Source organism: Papaver somniferum, chromosome 11 (genome assembly GCF_003573695.1).
Source record: "Papaver somniferum cultivar HN1 chromosome 11, ASM357369v1, whole genome shotgun sequence".
Lineage (NCBI taxonomy): Eukaryota > Viridiplantae > Streptophyta > Magnoliopsida > Ranunculales > Papaveraceae > Papaver > Papaver somniferum.
In genome coordinates this window covers 5,126,627-5,142,321 of record NC_039368.1, presented here as the reverse complement: position 1 = coordinate 5,142,321, position 15,695 = coordinate 5,126,627, and the positions used below count along the sequence as shown (strand labels likewise).

Sequence of the window (15,695 nt, the reverse complement as noted above, 5' to 3'; positions counted from 1 at the left end):
TCAACTCTTGGATTGATCTTCCTTTTCAAATTGGACAGGCATCATGCTCAGCAGCTGAGGAGATAACTTCATCTCTATTTATGGCAGGTTGATTTATCGGAATAACAGCCTTTTTGAATCTACTAGAAGAGTTGGTGGTCCGAATCAGGCCCCAATTCGACGACTCAGTAGGAACATTTGAATTTTCAACTGTGACATCCTGAGTAGTAGATTTCTTGAAGAACTGGAAGGACATTATTCAAATGTGTTGAGCTTTGCTGGATAAGCCCAACATGAAATATTTTTAAGGCAGTAGATCGATAATAAAGGGACCCATGTGGAGACTGTTAGCTAAACCTTTTTGAACCACAATATCAATATTCTGAGCTAAATCTTTGGATTATCCTTTGGTGTTGATATGAGCATCAATAGTATCCATTTGAGTTTCTTGAACTACTTTAGTGGGAGACATGATAGTATCTTGGATCACCATGTTGGTACCAGGTGGAGATTGTTGAGACTCTGATTCTTTAGGCACCATTATCTTTGAGACAGCTAGGAGAACATGTTTGGAGCTTGAAGCAGCTTATTCTTGTAGAAGCTTATGTTTAGATTTTCAGGCTGGACAATTAGCATCTTTGTGATCTAATACACGACAAGAAGTATAGAAATATCTTAGGACTTTATAGTATCTGCATTCAATTAGAAAAGGTTGAGCTCTCCCTCAAGTGAAGAGAGGAATTCCAGTAGGTATATATTTCTGAACACACACTCTCACACATACTATAAAATTCTTCTTTAAGGTATGATTTCCATAAGGTGATTGAGCTTTTACTAATTCTCCAAGCTTGAGAGTGAGCTTTTGAGATCCTCAGATTTAGTGCATTCCTTTGGGATGTTGCATAAGATAATCCAAAAAATTCCCCAGTAAAAGAGACTTGATGATTTTATGGCCATCCATTAGGGGGAACAACTTTGAGAACCACAAGCATACCAAGGTCTCTGCTTATTAATCCTGTTAAAGTCATTCTCTGCCAAAAATCTGATAAGAACTTTGTTTCTCAATCCATTGAAAGTAGTAACAAAAGGTGTTTAAGCTAACGGCCATTGGTTACAGATATAGTAAGGAATATAAGAGGTAGGAATAAGAGTTTCACAACGAATGTAGCCAACAATACACCATTTCCAACTATTATCATTTTCAGCTAAGATGACTGTTTTATCTATGAAAACTGGTTCAGTTAAAGATGAGGGTAAGGTAAGTTTTTCTGCCATTTGGGTTGTGAGGTTTTGAATTTCAAGGTCTTCAGGTGAAGTTGTTATCTGAGATGGAGTGGATTCCATATAGATCATAATAGTGATGGTGATGATAGAATTTTTATCATAATAGTGAGAGTTGAAAATTGATTGGAAAGTAGGTGGATGGGGAATAGTATAAACTTATGTAAGATTCCCGTTTTTTGTATTTAAACAAAGAGCTTTTATCAGAGATACTAGATAACTTGGTACCCTTTTTTGGAGCAACAGAAAGGGACATATACTTCGATATCACGTGGGACTTGTAAAAAAGAGCCAAACCAAAGGTATACCAAATCAAATAAATTAACATTTTTCTTGTTACATAGTGTCTACACGTGAGAACGATGGATAGGAAGGTTGGTGAGTATTTAAGAGCTTTATCTTGGCATAGTTGGTGGACGAGAATATCATTGCACAACATTCCAAATGTCATGTACGTTATTGGGGATGGTAAAAATAAAAGGTGGTAATTATAAAATTGGGGTTTGTTGGGGTAATTATCAGATTTACTGGTATTGAGGGATGAGGTTTTTTTTTTAAGGTGAGAAACCAAGTTGACCTGAGCGGTATGGGTAATAATCCGACTGCTCGACGTACCCCAATTAGTAACGGTGCCTCTCAACAGGTGCTCCTTACTATGAATCTGCATAAAACCAACAGTTTTAATTAAAACCCAAATAAACTCTTCAAAATTAGGTGGCCTAACAATACGCCTCTTGATGGCAACCCCTGTAGTTGCAGAAAATCCTACAACCACATCCATATAAGAATCTAAATAATACACTAAGTAATCATGATGAAAATCATTCATTTACTCATTAAAATCTTAAAATGGATACAAGATAATACAATGACTTTACTCGTGACTATGCTGACATCATCAAATACGTCATCTCAGTTTTGCTATGTGCGATAATATTCGCTTGTATTAGATGATATATGTTTCGCATACATAATGAATGTGCGATATTTCACTCCTACAACCCCAGCAGGATTGAAGGCAAATGAAGCGTCTAAGATTAGACTTTGAAAATAGGATTTAATAGAGTAATGATGGTTTCTAAGGGGTTGTGCACGGATTGAAGTGGAGTGAATAGCCAAGCGACAAGACGCTTGACCAAATCCCTTAAAGTGCCATTTATGGTTAATCTACCACCTTTATTTAAAGGAGACATTGTGATAAACAGATTATTTTTCTAAATTAAACCAAAAATATAAATCAAAGAGAAAGAGTTTAAGAGATAAGGAGATGACCGATACTGCAAACAGTTCTATCGGTAGAAGTAACCCAATATCACCAACCGATTCTGATGCAATGTGAATGATAAGCACGTAACTGCCACATTTCATACCCATATTTGTATTATTTGGGACTCAATATTTTTGCTAACAACACTATTTTAGTGCTTTTACAAAAAGTACAAGCAATTCAGATTATCAGGAGCATAAACAGCGAAAGCATTGGCGTATGCGACAAAAATAACAAAATGTAGCTGGCCTGATATTTTCATATATCAGCAGAATTCGCGGCCAGGGAATGATACTAATGGAAACAGAGAATTATCTTTGTTTATTTGGTCGAGCACTTCACAAGTTATCTCTCGAGAAGCAACAACTTCGTTTCTTTTCAAGAGAGGGTTATGAGCATTATTGTTTTGTGAGTGATGCTACTGGTGGAGTTATTTTATATGATCTGGTTGCAACCGATGGTTAATGGGAGATGCAGATGGCGGAATATGGATGACTGCTGGTACCAGAAAATAAAGAATTACAGTGAGACTCTATCGCACGGCCAAAATAATATCTTGAGGAAAAAATAAGTCCTATTAACAGGAGAGGCTGACTAAGACCTCTACTTAGGGAGGCTTAATAAGACCTCACTAACAAACACCAAAGATACCTAAGCAAATTAGCATGCGATTTTATCTTTTGACAATTGTATTCGCATAAAAACATTTTATTTCTTAAGAGGACTCTATTCGCACGACTAACACAGTGCATGAATTCGCATATTCGCGTAAAGATATGACTTGTAATCACATAAAATTCATCCTTTTTCAACGGGCTCTTCTTTTTGAATAATGTATCATAAATGCGTTATTATCTAACATACAAAAAATAGAGGCAAGTATGGGAATTATAAAAAGAAGGTATTATTCGCATGTCTATAAAATAACTTTGCATAGAAACGAATTACAGAAAGAAGGTATTATTCGTATGTCTAGAAGATAACTTTGTATAGAAACAAGTTTGTTGTTCTTTAAGTGTGCAGCAAAAAAGGAATCTGAACAAAGACAAAAAGAAACTAAGGCTCATTCTTGGGAACTTCATCATACGAGCCAACAACTTCAGTAGTGGGAGTGGTACTTGGAACACAGGTCTTCGCAGGAGCTTCAGCGTGACAAATAACATGGGCTTCAATAAAGGGAATCGCTTCAGAATTTAGTACATTAGGAAGATCATTAACAACTTCATCATCCTTGGGATGATATCCAAGAAGAAGGATCTCTTCATCACAGCTATCGTAATCATAATCACAATCGGGTTCGGGAATAGCCCCGTTGTCAGAGATATCGAGAGGTTGCACTTATTCTAGAGGAAGCATGTTGGAAATACATATTTCATCCGCGAAAGCTTTATCCTTGAAGTGAGATTCACGTGCGACATCCTTTTGAGCGTTCTTCACATAAACCCTCATCATATGCTCGAGATATAAGCATCTTATTTCCTCCCTATTACGTGAAGCCGAAAGTGTGTAGGAGAGGTTCCTAAGATCCTTGTGAGCTTTTGCAAAGTCAGACCTTATCTTACGAACAATAAGTTGGTTGTGTTTCTCAGAAACTGCAAAAACAAAGAAGACCAAAACTAGTTTAGACATAATGAAATTGCACAAGACCAATAGTATGCAAGGGAAGTTAAAAGATTAAGAGAGGAAGCCATCTTGAAGTGACTACCTTCCATATGAGAAAGAAAATATTGGGACAAGGCAAGACCGCTATTTTTCATACTCTCCAAATGTTTATCAAAATCATCACCTATCATGCCTTCGAGACAGGAGCGAATTTTCTTCTCATCTTGAGCGAGAGACACATTTTTCTTTTGTAAAAGGTCATGCGAACTTCTCAATCGAGTGTGTTGTTCGTGAAGCTTATTCAGTTCTGCAGTCATTTTTATCTTGCTATTTATAACGTTCTCTTTTTCCAATGACACTTTCTTCATATCTCTGTCATATTGCTTCCGAAGGACGCGAAGGGAATCCTCTTGCTCAGCCAGGTTTGCCAAAGAGCAAGATTATTTCCGAGTAAATTCGACTTCTTTCTCAAAAAGGTTTTCTTTTCCTCCGTTAGTGTAATGTTTTCCTCTGATAAAGTTTGATTCCTTAAGGCAGCACTATACAACAACCCAGAAAGATTGGACATTTGGGAATTTAGGAAGTCATTCTGAGTACTAAGGACTTGGTTCTCATTTTCAAATTATCAATTTGGTCAAGAAAATACGAGTGGTTATTAATCAATTGATCTAATTGATGTTGCAATTCTTTATTATCCGTACAAGCATCCTCAACAGAATATTTATACTCAAATCTTTCCATGACTCGCTTCTGGTTTAAATCTTCATATTCACGCAAGCAAAGGCAAAGAAGGGAATATACATGCGAAAAGATACACGTAACGAAACTCAAAGTAAGAACGTAAAAGGATAAATTCATAAAGCAAGCGAGAGGCAAAAGTGCATACCTCTAATCTCTTGATTTTTTCTGCGAAGTTTCTCGGCTAAGACTTCTCTGGAATGAACATCAACTTTCAACTTGGCATTCTGGCGAGTAAGCTCTTGAATAATGGAACTAGATTCAGAAAAATCCCCCGACTTGAATGAAGCGGCGCCGAGATTCCAGGAAATCGCAGCATTGACTGAGGAGTCTAGTGCGTTCCTAGTTAACTTATCCGAAAGAGAATCACTCAATAGCTTGACAAAGGATTCACATAGGCGAAGTTAAGAGGGATCATTAGGAGCTGAACACGCGATATGTATAATATCAAGGAGAGGTCTAGTACTCGAACCAACAACCTCAGAGGCACCTGACTCAGAAACAGTAATATTCGCCTGAAGAAGAAGCAGCTGTGCGAAGAGGAGAAGTAGTTAATACTATACTCATGGAAGGAACAACTGAGGAAATCCTCGAAGTAGAAGAAATATAACATTCCATAGATAAGGGATGATCGAAGAGACAGAGGGGCATATCTTAAAATTATGCCATTACTTCCTCAGTAGAAAAGGTGATAGCTTGAGTAATGGCACCTAATTCCTGGGAGGTGGATGTCAATTCTAAAAAAGAAAAAAGATTTATAGGAGCTAAGACGATAAGGTCCTTACAGGGATTCTGAATGAAATCACCAGAGGAAGCAGAGGGTAACGAACATGCGAAAGTCTCCGCTTGAGAAGAAATAATGGATGGTGAACGGGTATTAATGTTCGTTTGATCAGAAGCGGCCGCATTCGCTTGAGTAGCAAGGACAATCCTCTCGGAAGACCTCTGTTATACTGATCTAGATTTATTTTTGAAACTCGGAATATCCATGCGAGTATCGATAGTAGGAGGTTGTCTACTTCTTCTAGACTTCTTCTCTCTCGCGTCATTCTGCGAATGACAACGCATATAAGAAACAGAGGAAACAATATTTTTTTAAGGAATAAGATGTTTCTTAATACCTTGTCATGCGAGTGATTCATCTTGAGAGATTTGTCAACTTCGGACCTTGAAGAAGAATTAGGGTCTGGAACGGTAAAACGGGCTCAATAGGAAGAATTTTTGCTGCAGAAATACCAGTATGAGAATTATCAGTAACAGCAGCAGTAGGACAATAACGGTGATATGGGAAGAACAGTAGCAATAGAATGACAATGGAGACGACCAGTTACAAACAACAACAAAGAGCATAATAAAAGAGATAAAACGAACCTTTGGGAGGAAGCCATGGAGTGCATACGGATAAAGAAAAGATGAAGATTCGGATGAGACGAAAACTCGAAGCGGTTTTGAAGAAGAAAAGACTAAAGAAAGAGAAATCTATATCTCACGGAAAGATTAAATAGGGAAGAAGATGACCGGCTGCACCAGGTAGAAGAGGAGACGTGCCGGTAGAAAAGTGGAAAAGTAAGAACGTGTGGACGGTTATGCCAAAAATCCGGAGACCTGTTGGCTAAAAGGAATATGAAAAGTTGATAGGGTGCGGAAAATCACATTGAAGATGTGAAGAGAGTCATTGGAGCAGTTTCTAAAAGAGCGAACTTCTTTCGCTCATAGCATATCCCAGATGACGGAGTCCATGACGTCACAAAGTCACGAATAAGATGTGGAACTTGTGCGAGGTCGAAGAGTTCGTGCGAGAAGGCCCATCCGAAAATAGGGGCTTTATTAGCTGTCTTCTGCTATGTAAATTCCTATATATAGGAGCAACCATCATTGTATTGGGAGAGTTGAGATAGAAATTTTAAGAGAGAGAAACTAATTTGTTCCCCAAGTTAGGGTTTCATCTCATATCTTTATATTGATTTATAAACTTAATAAAATCCTTTTAAGTGTTCTTCATTATGATTTCCTAGCTTATTTTATAGATTACTTGAGGGGTGTGGTAGTGGGATTTTCCGCTACTACAAGAACACTGACTTGAAAATGTAGATAACACACACAACCATTAGCCAATGACACACAGAGATACAGTTTCTATTGTTCATTCAGAGTCGCATAGGTGCTTGCTCATGTCTTCGATGACCTGATTGCAGAAAGGTAGATAAGCAATGGGAGCTGGAGAATCTTGGTTGATTTTCTCATACTCAATAGTCGATGTAACAACGCATCCATTTCCAGTAGGCTTTGGATTGGCTTCGATTATCAAATCAAACTTCTTGTAATCCTTCATCAAGTCTCCTTCAAATATACGGTGATGTAACGTTCTTGTTTCATCATTATGTGTTGTTTCCTCTACTGTATGAAACGTTTTACCCTCTGCGTATATGAGACAGACATTTTAATACCAAGTCGCGAAGTATAAGCCAAATCTAATTAAGCACCTATAATATTATTAAGGAGAACATGAAGTGCATATAAAAGTAAAATGATTAATTGCACTAGTGGGTCTATACATACCATGAATGAAGTTCCTGTTGGGTGCAATAATCAAAAACAAAGAAAAATCAAATAAGCAAAAGTTATTGATACTTAGCTCCTTTATAATGGAATGATTGCTTTGACGAAACGAACAAGCTCCCCGTATCTCCGCAACAGCAACAAGGCAAAACTTTGGAAAATAGAGTGAGTCACGTGTTCAACACGCTGTCCTTAAGACATTAGCGCCCGGCTACACTCAAGAGTGATGCTATAGCCCTCACAGGACGGATATCTCCAGGATAAAACACCCTAATACACCTACTACTAGCATATGTAGTAGATGCTCAACTTGAGCTTGGCAACTCCGAAAAAACCGTTAAGGAAAATCGCGAATGCTTAAAAACCGCTATAAAATATTTTCCCTTAGGGGTCCCTCTAAAATATAGAGCAACCCCTTTCCCATAGATTTTACAAAAGTAGTGAATTTCTTTATATAATTGACAAATACAACTTAAGAAGAAAAACTCCCCGATGTGGGACTAAAAGGTTTATATAGTTTCTTAAAACTACTAAAAATTGGAAACTCCACGATGTGGGACTAAAAAGTTTCATTCACAAAATAAAACAATAAATTATAATTTTTTATTAAAACTTTAAAAAATTATTTTTTTATTAATCGTTTTCCAACAATCCCCCACATGAATGAAAACTCAATAAAACATGAAAACACAGATAGATCTTGGTAAATAAACATCCCAACCTCACGATCCAAACAGACTGATCGTGCAAGTGTTGAAATCATACTAGTCATTTCTACGTCCTCTCCCTCACACAAAAGTGTGTTGACCCCAGGGTCATACTATGGATTGCATAAATCATAATAGTATTGAGAGCTTTCATCTTTAATTCTCACATGGTGAGACTATAGGTATCTTTCACCAAAGTGAAAAAGCATGAACTAGTGAACCCTTAGTGACCTTTAGGTCCTAAGTTCCAGTAATACCAAAACCATCAAAATGAAAATCACATAAAAAACGCAGGAAATACCATTTTAGGCAGAGGTGTCCATGAGGTCTTGAACCTTTGCTTAGTGAGATATTACCAGAATTACTTGCTAGAGACAGTGAACTATGTCTTGAACTGCTAGCATTTGATGTAATTCGTGATAACAACCACGGGTGATATCTCCAAGATTGCTGCCAAGCTCGTGCCGTTTTGTCCGTTTTGGCCCTGGACGTATCCTGTTTCTCAGAATGCTCTAGAGAATCAGCTCATATTCTCACAGGAAGCGACCCACTTCCTCATTCAGATAGGTGAGTTTCCATAAAGAGTGTTACTGCTACACCCCACTTCAATCTTAAATTGAAACTATAGAACTCATTAAGACTTATTAAAAAGTCATCCTCCACATGCAGTCACACTATCACGTCTACACCATAGGGAAGGGACAGAGAATGAAAATCTCTGATAGTGTTTACCTTTACCCACCACAAATTAGTTGTCTCATTCGAAACCTTGATCATGGGATCTCCAGTCAGCAAGGTTGAGTATCCTTCATGGCAAGTTTAATATATGAGCTTAAGCCCCAACCCCCTCGATGCATTTTTAACTATCTCTTTGTACAAACCTTTCGTCAAAGATTGCGCGATATTCTCCTTGGACTTTATCCAATCAATGGAAATAACGCCGATTGAGATTAGTTATTTCTTAGCTTTAACTATTATATTGGCTAACACAATGTATAGATATAGCTGGCACAGGCCTATGCCAAAGAGGAATGTCTTCTAAAAATCATCTTAGGCACTCGGCCCCCTCTCATGCTTTATCTAACGCAATACTCTCAGATTCCATAATGAATTGAGCGATATGTTTGTTTGGAAATCTTCCAACAACAAACCCACATGTTAGAGTGAAACCATATCCACTCGTAGACTTAGACTCCTCTGAGTCAACTATCCAGTTTGCATCATAAAGTCCCAAGGACAACAAGATACCTTTCATAAATCAAAAGAGTATTTTAGGTACCATAATACTCTACTCAGTGCATCTGAATTCTCTTGCTCTGGACTACAATTATATCCACTTAACTTACTCACAATATAGGCAATGTCTGGACTCTTACAGTTCATTAAATTCATCAGACATCCTATAACTTTTGAGTATTCAAGTTAAGATACTCCACTACCCTTATTTTTCTTGAGACTACAAGAATAATCGTACGAAGTACAAGCAGGTTTACAATCAGACTGATTGTATCTCTTAAGCACAACTCAACATAATGAGAACGACTAAGACTTATAAATGTTTGATTATCTTCTAATCCTCATCCCTAAGATTACATCAAAAGGGCCCAAGTCTTTCAAGTCAATGTTCTCATTCAGTGCATGTTTTTAGTGGAATTGATCACATCTATGTTTGTATCAAGCATATCATCAACATACAAGCATACAATTACACAGACATCCTTAACAAGTTACTTGTAGACATACTTGTCAGATTCATTAATTTAAATCCACTATCCATTATCACATGATTAAATTTTCCATGTCACTGTTTACGTGCTTATTTGAAAACCATACAAAGATTTTTCAAATTACAAACTTTGTATTCACAACCTTTCACTACAAAGTCTTCAGGTTGATCTATGTAAATTTCTTTACCTAATTCACGGTTTTAGAAAAAGCTGTCTTAACATCCATCTGATGTATCTCTACGTTCTTTATGGCAGCAATAACAATTAGTATCTCAACGGAAGTAATTTCCGTCACAATTGAATTAGAATCAAGGAAATCTACACCTTCTTTTAGTTTATAGCCTTTAGCTACCAACTTAGCTTAATATTTTTCCACAGTTTCATCTACCTATCGTTTCCTCTTAAAGACTCATTTACATCCCATGGTCTTACAACCTGGAGGTAAACTAGAAAGCTCCCAAGTCTGGTTCCAACGGACTGAGTCCATTTCACTAAATGAAGCTTCTTACCAGAATGGGGTTTCAGTAGATATTAAGGCTTCTTTACAAGTCTGTGGCTCAGACTAAGCTAGGCATGTTATGAAGTCGGTTTCATAAGAAGTCTCAAGTCTAATTATTTTACTTCTCTTAGGCTCAACATCAACTTCATCTTCCTTTAAAATAAGTTCTGACTATTTGAAGATAAATCTAGGGGATCAACAACACATCTCTAATGAGGTACAGGTTTAGAATAAACATGTTCAAAGAACTCAGCATCCCTAGATTCCGTAATAATATTCACACCAATGTCAGAAAAAATCAGAACACACAACCAAAAATCTATTTGTAGAAGTATACTCAATATACCCTATACGAAAACACAATCAACATTTTTGGTTTCAATCTAGTTCTTTTAGGAAGAGGAATTACAATCTTAGTCAAACGCCCCCACACTTTGACACATTCATAAGAAGGTCATCTACCGTTCCATAAACCATATGGAGTTTCATCTGATTCTTAAAAGGGTACTTTATTCAGGATATACTAGTTAAGAGGACTGCCTCCCCCCACAAGGCCGCAGGTAATCCTGAACTAATCAACATGGAAATTATCATCTCCTTAAGGATACGGTTGTTATGTTCAAGGCTTCTAATTGGTTTCCAACTTCAAGTTTATACATCTTAAGGCTTCTAAGGCGTCATCCTTATCCTAAGCAAGTATACAAGATAGTACCTCGTACAATCATCTACGGAAGTTATAACCATCTTTTACCACAGTGGTTTTGGGTTGAACTCATGTCAACTAGGCCTAACTGAATTAATTCTAAAGGCTTAGAATTACTCTGAACATTTGTGCTAAAAGATTTTATAGCATATTTTGATTCTTCACAGATTTCACTTTTGTGTTCAAAATCCAAACTAAATTTGGGTACGAAGCCTATGCTAGCCAGTTAAGCATTGACTTATAAGTTTACGGTTCCAAGTCTACCACGTAAAACAATCAATCACACAAAGATATCACAAGAATCAACTACGTTCACATCATCAGTTTTTCCGTTAAGCTTATATAGACCCAAAGTCCTATAACTCTTGCTTAAAAAATCACTGCCTAGTTACAACAAGTTTTCCAGATTCAATTAAGATCTTAAATATTTTTCCATCTACAACAGAACAAGATACAAGATTTTCGCATATGCTCGGAACATGAAAACTTCATTCAATGTGAGAATATTACAGATATGAGCTTCTGCTCGACCTTTTCCTTTTATGCAACCTCTATTGCATATGAGTTACTCAATAAGAGTTTCTCGACATCCCCTATCCTATGATAGGAGGTGAACAGGTCTCTGTTTCAACAAACATTCTTGGTGGCTCCAGAGTCCACCTACTGGTCTCTCACATTGGTTATTAAAATAACTTCCGACATCATGCCACCAAACTCGTTCTAGTTTGTTTCAACTAAATTAGCATTAACTTTCTACTTATTAAGGTTTTTATGTTGTCTACAATTTACTGCCGCGTGGCCAGAAATTTTACAAACATAACACTCACCCTTAACTAAAGTAATTCCGGATTCAGGTTTACGAAATATACCTTTATCATGAAGACCATGCTTAGAGTTGCGTTCGATGTTCTCACCTTTGCCATCTTTGGAAGATTTGTTTCCAACCACATGCGGCTATTAGCCATGTCCCTCGGAGATGACACCTTTATTCACAAATCACAATTCCAAATCAGAAAGTAAAATATGAGTTTTGAAGATAACATCTATATATACAAACTTCGTTTGAATCAGCGTTTCAAAAAACTCATGGTTACCCCACAAAAATTAATTTAGTTAACAACAATTTTCTGCTCGTCAGAATTTTTCAGAAACGTTTTTCTGTTTTGTAAAATATCAAAAAAAATACTTTTACAACTCCAAAAATTCTGAAATTTTATGCGGGTAACTATCAGGATGTCTACTACGTTTTGTCAAAAGGGTTCATCGAAATTCCTTTTAGATTAAAATATAAAATTGAAACTCTACAGCTGACCAGAAATTCGTTTTTGTTTTTTCACTCCACAATTAACATCCATGATTCACAAACCAATCAATCGTTTTCGATTATTACAAATGATAATGTCTTAAGATTGTTGGGTGCAATAATCAAAAACAAAGAAAAATCAAATAAGCAAAAGTTATTGATACTTAGCTCCTTTGTAATGGAAATGATTGCTTTGACGAAACGAACAAGCTCCCCGTATCTCCGCAACAGCAACAAGGCAAAACTTTTGGAAAATAGAGTGAGTCACGTGTTCAACACGCTGTCCTTAAGACATTAGCGCCCGGCTACACTCAAGAGTGATGCTATATCCCTCACAGGACGGATATCTCCAGGATAAAACACCCTAATACACCTACTACAAGCATATGTAGTAGATGCTCAACTTGAGCTTGGCAACTCCGAAAAAACCGTTAAGGAAAATCGCGAATGCTTAAAAACCGCTATAAAATATTTTCCCTTAGGGGTCCCTCTAAAATATAGAGCAACCCCTTTCCCATAGATTTTACAAAAGTAGTGAATTTCTTTATATAATTGACAAATACAACTTAAGAAGAAAAACTCCCCGATGTGGGACTAAAAGGTTTATATAGTTTCTTAAAACTACTAAAAATTGGAAACTCCACGATGTGGGACTAAAAAGTTTCATTCACAAAATAAAACAATAAATTATAATTTTTTATTAAAACTTTAAAAAATTATTTTTTTATTAATCGTTTTTCCAACAGTTCCATTCCTTGATACAGCCGGAACTCTTTCCATCTCCATTAATAACTTTGATGCTATCGTAATGATGAGGAACTGCCTTTTGTACATCTTCTGCGTGCTTAAAAATTTGATAATATTTATCAGCATCGCAATTGACCTCCAATCCAATTACAAGCTTCCCAACTAGACCGGAAATACCATGATGAGCCATTGACGGTTGATGGTTAATGTTACCTTTTTTTCTTTGTGCAGAACTATATATGGAACTATGGAAGGAGCAGGTGATAATGAGAACCAGTACTAGTTGAACAGGTTTATATAGGGAAAGAAATTCAAAGAATGCACGCAGCGTATGGTTATTGTGCGCTGCATAGGGGCCTACAACAGTGCTGAAACTTGATTAGTCTGTCTAAAATAGGCACATAATATGTGGATAAAGTGGTTCAACTGCATCTTAAATGGGAGCATATCAGTTCTAGTGAATGTTATAAACGCGATCTAATAAATGCTGAAATTGGACTGAACATTTTTGGGGCGACAAGTTGTGTTTAACAAAAGCAGATGATGAAACTGGTGCCAGTTATTGATTGCAATCAAAAATAGCCAACAGTAGGATATGACCATACTGCAAGTCTTAATTATCATAAGACCATACATTAAATATTAGGAGGACCATGCATGTTTAAGGTCGGTACCGACAGTATGTTCAAAGAGCAGCCATGGAAAAACGTTTTCCATGATTGTAGTTCGCGTTTGAATTTCCATGCCACGAACAATAATTGTTATCTTATAGGCTAAAAGAAGCAATCAAAAAAAAAGAAAAATAAAATCCACAAACAATAATGCAATACGCCTATACCTTCAAAAGTCTATGATATTGGTCGTATTATTGATATTGGTCGATTGACACAGCGTGAAGGTGCAAAGAAAGTCATAGATTATATTTATTTCAACACATGCAAGGATAAACAGTCATTATAATCTATAAATTTATGACTTTCGTTTCTCGGAGAACATCTCCAACAGTGGATCAAAATTTTAGATTTGGTTGCCAACTGGTAAAATAATATGGTCTTTTGCATATTCAGATCAGTTAGACCAAATTTGAATTTTTAAAAAGTGGGTAAACTCATATTTTCAAAACATAGATGCGTAAGCTCTAATTTGAAGACATGTTACAGTATTAGCTTAATAGTAATATTACTGGCATGGTAACGAAAAGTGTGTTTGAAAATATCGGTCGGGTACGTGTGATCGACAAAGATGATAGATATCACTGTAACTTGCAAATACCCATATAGTCTTTATTTTGAATCAAGCACACACATTCGCGTAGTGACATAGTACAAAGTACAGACCCAAATGAATGCTTCTCGCTTGAGATGGAGAATAAATATCATCTCTAAGTTAGTTTTTTTTGTTTGGTTATGAGGTGATTTTTTTTCTTTTTTCTTTTTATAAGTAACCGCCTTCAAAAAGGCTAACGATCCCCCTCAACAATCGGCATCGGTTAAATTGGAGGAACATACCAGTACATAGTAAAATTGTACGTTTTGGCCCATTTGGCAAGTTCATGAGCCACAAAATTACAGATACGTGGTTGAAAAGTAAACAAACAAGCTACAAGACTAGAAGAGAAAGACTGGATATCCATATAGATAGCATCCGTTTTAGAGTTTCCATCAAACATGCCAGCAGAAAAGTGATTGATCAAACTCTCAGCATCACTCTCAATAATGAGGTGAGTAAGCTTTTGCTCCACAACTTTTTTCAAAGCCTCCCAACTAGCTCTGGCTTCAGCTTCTTCAGCAGACTCCACTCCAAAGACAATAGAAGCACAAAAAGAGGCAGTATTGGAGAAGTCCCTCATCACAAAGCCTGCACCATTATCCCCAGAAAATTCATCATAAGCTCCATCAGTATTGCATTTTATCCAACCAGTCGGTGGGGGAATCCATTTGTCACAAACACCAATAGGGACCATATGGGAAACAATGAGACTAAGTTTTCTAGTTAATAACATGGCTCTAGCTCTCGTAAGAACATCAGTACAGTTTTCTTTAATATTTTGAAAAACCAGGTTATTTTTGCTTTGCCAAAGGGACCAGAGAATAACAACAAAAAAGCATTGATCTCCATCAGAGAGCTTAGAAACAGGATCCACTAACCATAAAGACATCCAATCAATAAAATATTTATTGCTAAAATCTGAGTATTACCACAAAAGGAGGAGTGGAACCAAACACGACTAGCAAAGGGACACAGGAAAAAAGTACGCATAATCGATTCATGAGGGTCAGTACATCTAACACAATCAACAGAATTCATAGGCATTCTAATATGTAACACAGTTCTAACAGGTAATGAATTTCTAGTAGCTTTCAGGGTAAAAATTTGAATTCTGTATGGCACATTAGTTTTTCAAATGCGCTTCCACATAGTACTACATGGGGAAGGCCTGAGCTCTCGAAGTCCCAAATAAGCAAATTTAGAAGTAAATCTACCATTCTTTAAAAGATCTCAAGCCCTCCTGTCAGGAGTGCAAATCTGATTTAAGGGAATGGTGACAATCTTCTTAACAAAAGCATCATCAAAGTGGGTGTT

General features: G+C 36.7%; 1 protein-coding gene across 1 annotated transcript; it reads right to left on the bottom strand.

The window, feature by feature from the left end:
• Positions 1-6,909: 6,909 nt before the first annotated feature.
• Positions 6,910-13,333, bottom strand: LOC113321265 (major latex protein 146-like). Its single transcript, XM_026569165.1, has 3 exons — positions 13,115-13,333; positions 7,427-7,440; positions 6,910-7,285 (listed from the first exon to the last, which is right to left on the bottom strand). The coding sequence occupies exons 1-3, from the start codon at positions 13,300-13,302 to the stop codon at positions 7,011-7,013; spliced, it is 477 nt and encodes a 158-aa protein (XP_026424950.1). The 5' UTR covers positions 13,303-13,333; the 3' UTR covers positions 6,910-7,010.
• Positions 13,334-15,695: the final 2,362 nt, after the last annotated feature.

What these genes read in the sequence shown, in the direction of transcription:
- LOC113321265 (XM_026569165.1), bottom strand. Translation starts at nt 13,302, where the DNA reads ATGGCTCATCATGGTATTTCCGGTCTAGTTGGGAAGCTTGTAATTGGA.